The 6295-nt window shown below is 43.3% G+C and overlaps 1 protein-coding gene across 1 annotated transcript; it reads left to right on the top strand.

The window, feature by feature from the left end:
* Positions 1-3069: 3069 nt before the first annotated feature.
* On the top strand, positions 3070-4608 carry LOC308281048 (uncharacterized protein). Its single transcript, XM_080721116.1, has 2 exons — positions 3070-3099; positions 3597-4608. Exons 1-2 carry the CDS (start codon positions 3082-3084, stop codon positions 4080-4082), a joined length of 504 nt encoding a protein of 167 aa, XP_080577242.1. The 5' UTR covers positions 3070-3081; the 3' UTR covers positions 4083-4608.
* Positions 4609-6295: the final 1687 nt, after the last annotated feature.

Raw genomic sequence — 6295 nt, 5'->3', positions numbered from 1 at the left:
CAGCTTCAGCTTCATTTGACTCCACTTCAGGGTGGGATAGGCCATAGACAGTGTGCATGTGTGACATAGCTTTGGCGCTTCCAAGGTGCTTCTTCATTCTGTTTAGTTTTGTCAGCCGTCTATCTTCCTGCTTCCTGAGGAGTAGCAACAGCTCAGGAAAAGGTGGGGGGTTAGCTTTTCTCTGCTCAAGCTGGAGCTCAATGAGCATTGCCTGATCCCAGCAGCCCCTACAAAATTGTCTGATGAGTTGCTTTTGTGACCCTTCAGTGGATAGTGCCACGCCTCCCCCGGCAATAGCTCTGCCGAGCATCAGGTGTAAGCGGTTCAAGAAGTCAGAGGGTTTCTCCCCAGTGTTTTGGCTTGCACCCAGGAAGGCTGCATACAATTCTTCTCCATCGGCAACGATCCCAAAAGCTGCATCAAGCTGAGTGAGGTACAGTGTAGGTGGGGAGTCGATGCCTAGGCTTTTGACCAGATCGCTAGCTGGGCTCAATAAGCTTTCTAAAATCTTCCTAGACTTCAGGGTATCTGGGCTGGATGGGTCACTCATTAATAGCTCTACTTGAGTGCGCCATGTTTCATAATCAACTTCCCCATCGGGCTTTGGTGTTCTTCCAGAGAAGGTGCGAATCTTGCTTACATGCGAGGAATGAGATTCAGCTTTTATTACGTGCTCAACAACCATTCTCTGAACACTGGGGGGGTTGATGAGGTTCTCATCTAAGTCAGACGGCCCCTGAGGTGACTTAGGCACATTGCCACCTACATTTTGGTCACTTGGTGCATCACTACTCATCTGAAGACTGGAAAGTTGACTTTGGAGCATTTGGATCAGATGGCTCTTGTCTAGGCCTGCGACAGCGGCAGCAAACTTTTGCTCGTCTAAATATTTTTGTTCCTCAGGTTCCTTGGTTATTTCTTTTATAGCAGCGACCTGCCAGGAAGCCCCAAGACCATCAGGAGGACTAAATGGCGTGGCAAAAACATCTGGGTCTATACGTGTTACAGCTCTTTCATCTTTGTATTGGATCAGAACCCTCCCATCAGGCTGGCCTGGAATTCTCTTACAATCAATTATGTCACCATGCATCTTAAACATGTCAGCAACATCATCAGCTGAATATTTTTCATCAACACCAGATACAAGAAGGCAGCTTGGCCCATGAAGGCCCAAGAGGTTACAGTATTCCATGTTTGCGAATATTGAAATGATTGTTATAAAGACAATAAATGTTAATTCCTCTGATCAGAGAATTATGCCAGTCTCCTGGCTAGCTCGCCACTTTATGTAACCCACTGTGTATCTCCGACAATACTTAACTGTAGTGGTACATAGATCCCAGGTTATGAGGAGACCAGCTGCATATTTGTACAATTCTCTGATTGGAGGAATAACACACACAGACTCAATTACGTACTTTTTACCTTTTATATATATTTATACTTATGTCAATGAAATGTTTTCTTTCTTTTCTGAGCTCAATGAAATTATATCTCTTTCCAGTTTTCTGAAAATCAATCAATTGTTCCTTTCTTTTTAACAGATACAACAATGGACCAAAGAACGTCCAATATGAACAATAATCAAATAAAACAAACAAAAATGGGTACCCAATGTCTTTCAGTCTGTTTGAGTGCACTCAATTCAAAGGAAGGGGGGGTGTAGTTCCTACCGCTACCACTAGGGACAGTGGGGAATGACCAGAGCAGCTGTTGATTGTGGTTGGAGATTCAACGTGGCTCCGTGCTCTTCTCAGAATGGGTGTGCAAAAAACCAGTCTGCACAGAAACGTACAGTATAATCAATAAATCAGTATGATTTAACAACACCCCATACCATTTACATAACCCCACACAACAGTAACATTAACATATGTCACTCTTATATACAGCATCTTTTCACAGTCACTTTTATCATGTACAGTATGTATTGCCATGTATTGAATTGACAGAGTGAGTCATTTGGTGCTGACTCACCAGGATTCTTCTGTTCAATTCTCACTCAGAGATGAGTGGTCTTCTTTCCTCGGGTGTCCACTCCAATGCTGTGTGCCGACCATAAACAACACGTTATCTTTCCATATCCTGACTGGTTTATTTGCATTCTTTTGACCTCATTATCAGCATCAAGCAACTCACCGAAGTCTTCTTCAATTCTTTCTCTGTATCTTCTTTCTCCCGCGACGTTCTTTTCCTTTATAATTCACGCTTCTGTCCGCATTTAGTTTCTCAACTCAAGTTGTTTCCCATTTAGTCCTACTGTTTGGAAAGCAGAGCCTCTCGTTCACTCCTCACGTCACTCACTGTTCAACTCTCAAATCCCGACGTTCACCTCCAAGCTTTATTAACTTTATCTTTATCTTTCCGTGGTTGTTTTATCTCTCTTCTCTGTACTAGTATCACATCACATCAAAACACCGGAGCTCCCGCCAGCAGCTGTAGTGCAGTCGCGCTGATTTTGACGCAATCACCCTGTGCAGGGACTGTTGACTTTTAGGGAGCGTCAACAAATAGCATTCACAACTTTTTAGGGAGCGTCAGCAAATAGCATGGGCTACATGTCCATGCCAAATAGAACCAAACTTTACAGTATCACCCGTATTGCTTCCAAGATCATCGGACTTCCCACACCCACACTTGCTGATATGAACAATAAGGCCATCACACGCTTAGCACTCTCGATAACACATGACACTGACCATCCTCTGCATCGCTACTTCGACCTATTGCCATCGGGGCGAAGATACAGAACCTTGAAGTGGCACAAGGTTCGGTTTTGTCCCCTCAGCCATTTCTGCACTTAACAATCTGCTAAACAATCGCCTCCGTCACAAGAGGGTTTTTCTGTGTACAGTGGGGTACTGATGATCTGTCTTTGTGATATGTTTGTGTCGTTATATGGTTATGTGTTTCTTGTTTGAACTGACTGTGAAGACAAATTTCCCTTCGGGGACAATAAAGATTATTATTATTGTAGATCGGCTATAGTTTTGTTCTCTAGATAAGCCAAAGCTAACGTGATGTTTCTTTTTTTTATTATTATTATTTCTCCCTTTTGAATAGGACCAGGCTGATCACGGGATGCAAGAGGGTCCCATTGTAAGTGCCCTCCTATATGATTCATCATTATACAGTTGGACAGTTTTCACCCCGGAAATTGCAAGTGTGGTTGCCGTGATGCGAGTCACACTTGCAAATGAATTCCATCATACCATTTGAATATATCCCCATTCAAGTCAATGGGGAAAATAAATTCACTAATAAATTAGTGGCCATATATGGAGATCTCTGTGTCAGTCCTTGTCCCTTTTATGTCCATATATAGAGATCCCTGGTCATTAATATCTTGGAATTCCCATATATGGACATACTGTGTCGGTCTCATGTGGTCTATGACGTCAGACATCTATGATGTCAGTCATCTCCATATTTGGGAAAAGTTTCATTTTTGCATTTTCCCATTCAAGTCCATGGAGAAGATTTTGTCACTAATACATTTATATAAATTAAACTATAATTAGGTTATTAGTGTTGCCAACCACACTAATAACGTGCATTTCTCTGTTCTACTTTTCTCCCTTTTTGAATCGTCGCAGATCGCTGGGATCTGCAGCCTGGCCGAGAGCTCTGCCGGGAGCGGGCCGGACGGGGACGAGCAGCTGCTGCTGGTGCTTCTGCGGGCGCTGCGCGCTGCCACTCTACCCCAGCTCTGGTCCTCCATCCTGGTGGAGAAGAAGGGGCCTCAACTGCAGCTCATCCAGTGTGCCCAAGAGTCCAGCATGGCGGACACCATGGTGCTGATCGACCCGGACTTCCGCTATCGGGTCACCGTCCTCAAGCAGCCGCTGTCCCTCACCCACCCTCTGTACGCCCATCACCCATCACGCCTGAACTCTGTGGCCGCGGTGGTGAGGCTCCTGCTGGGCTTGGAGAAGTACAGCGTGTGCCAGGTTCTGGGCTTCTCAGAGCGACCGTCACCCAACAGCGGGCTGATTATTTTGGAACGGGTGACAACAGCATGCGACTTGCTGGTTAAGGGGAAGGCGGAGAGCTGTGTTTACTGCAAAGCCTTGTGGGGCTAATCAAATTTTTTGAGGAAGATATTGCATGCACATCCGAGGCACAGGTTTGCAAGACAAGCAAAGCTATCATAATAACAGAATAGTCTGCACACTGGAGATGCTGAAAAAGCTCTGCAGTAGTTTATTGCCTCGTCAACCTTTCGGTCTATCCCGTTTTATTGTTCATGTTTGCGTTATTTGTGTATTTGTATGAGTTTGGATTGTTTTGGCACTTTATGTATTGTTTCATGGTTTACGTTAATGTGAATTAATTTGAATTTTTTGGTAGCAGTTTTATTCATGTTTGCTTTATTTTGTATTTGTATGAGTTCGGATTGTTTTGGCACTTTATGTATTGTTAATTCATGGTTTACGTTAATGTGAATTTGAATTTTTTGGTAGCAGTTTTATTGTTCATGTTTGCTTTATTTTGTATTTGTATGAGTTTGGATTGTTTTGGCACTTTATGTATTGTTATCAATGTGAATTAATTTGATTTGTTTGGTAGCATCTTAATGTGTGTCTGTGCTGATCAAACCCTTACCCTTTTCCCGTTTACTGTTAATGTGTGCTGTTGGCCACATTAAAAATGTATTTGTAAAACAGCCGTTGACATGGCTCTTCTTTCAAGTGACCTGGGCCCTTCTGTTCTCACTCTCAAGCCTAACAATTTTGATAGTGCTCCTCCCTCTCCTTAAATGTTTGAGCATAGGGCTCTAATTTTCGTCCATGCCTTACCCCTTTATTAGGGTGCCCACACACCAAAATACCTAGAGTGGAATCCACCAATGCATTTCAATGAGAATGGAGCGTTGTTTTTTTTTTTGCAGAAATTCTCTACTGGCAAAAAACACTCCATTCTCATTGAAATGCATTGGCGGATTCCACTCTAGGGATTTTGGTGTGAGGGCACCCTTAGACTTCTTTGCCTTTTTGCTATTTTGAAAAACATTTTAGAATACTTAAAATAGTAAAAGGCAAAGAAGTTTAGGGAGAAGGGATAAAGCATGGACAAAAATATAGCTGTATTATACCTCACCTTCCTCTAGTCAAATTGTCTGAGTTACAGTACTATGGATGGATCTTTGCAAATGTTTATATTGTATACTGCTGGTTTCTCCTCTGATGATAGCACTGGGTAATCTACTCACTCCCTTCTATCCTCCCATCTTCCTTATCATTCCCCACACTTCTCCCACGCTATTGTTGTTCTATCCATGTTGCCATGTCACTCTCAACACTGCCTGTGCCTACTTATATTCTATAAAACTATGTTATGATTTCTTATTAATTGATTACATTCTCTAGTCAGGGTTCTTTCTGCCTGATAACTCTCCTCTATCCACCATGGTACTTGTTCCTTGGTCGATTGATTTGCTGCTATAATAGTTGCTGACATTATAGTGACATGAACACATTGTTTATTGAATGTATCTACTGTGTACATTCGCAGTTATATCCATCTTGCCACTATCTATCCACACTCGATTGTCTTCTGGAATCTTCTCCACTTTGTTTTAGGCCTACTAAGCCTTTGGTGTCCCACCAGGCCACCACCTGCACTCACTTCCACTCTTCCTCCCACTGAGCATAAAACGGTAACATGTCAGGGGTGGACACTAAGGTCTCAGAGGCACTTGCCGGTCGGGCAAGTACAGGTCATGTTCTACTTGCCCAAAGGTCATGTCCACTTGCCCGAAGAGTAAATCGTCCATAGTTACCGCTCAATTTAACACTTATTTATTTTCCTTTCTGGGGCTGTGCGATAAAAAATGTCATACCTCAATACCTCCAAATCCAATACCTACATAGCTATGAATATGGCTATGGTTTCACACTTGTTACATTCTACAGACCAGAAGACAGAGCGCACCGGCTACGTTCAGGTGTTCAAACATATCTTGTGTTGTGTTTACAGACGGTTTCGTCTTCTCTCAAACAAGCACTTGCCCGGTCCGGCAACCTGAAAGCAAACTTCACCAGTTTTATTTACCTGCTGGGGGCAGGTGGGCAAGTCTTAGTGTCATTGCCTGCATGTCAATAGGTCAAACTCCCTTTGGTCCGACCACCTAACCTTAACCCTAAACCTAACCTCAGTAAAACTATGCCTAAACCTAACCTTAGCCCTAAACCTAACCTCAGTAAAATTATGCCTAAACCTAACCCTAACCTCAGTCGACCCAACGGGAGTTCGACCTATATGGGGCAGTCCCCACAAAACACTGCCTATGGTT

Source organism: Nannobrachium achirus, assembly GCF_963921795.1.
Source record: "Nannobrachium achirus genome assembly, chromosome: 3".
Classification (NCBI taxonomy): domain Eukaryota; kingdom Metazoa; phylum Chordata; class Actinopteri; order Myctophiformes; family Myctophidae; genus Nannobrachium; species Nannobrachium achirus.
The sequence above is the reverse complement of the archived record's forward strand: the minus strand, read 5'-3'. Positions and strand labels throughout refer to the sequence as shown.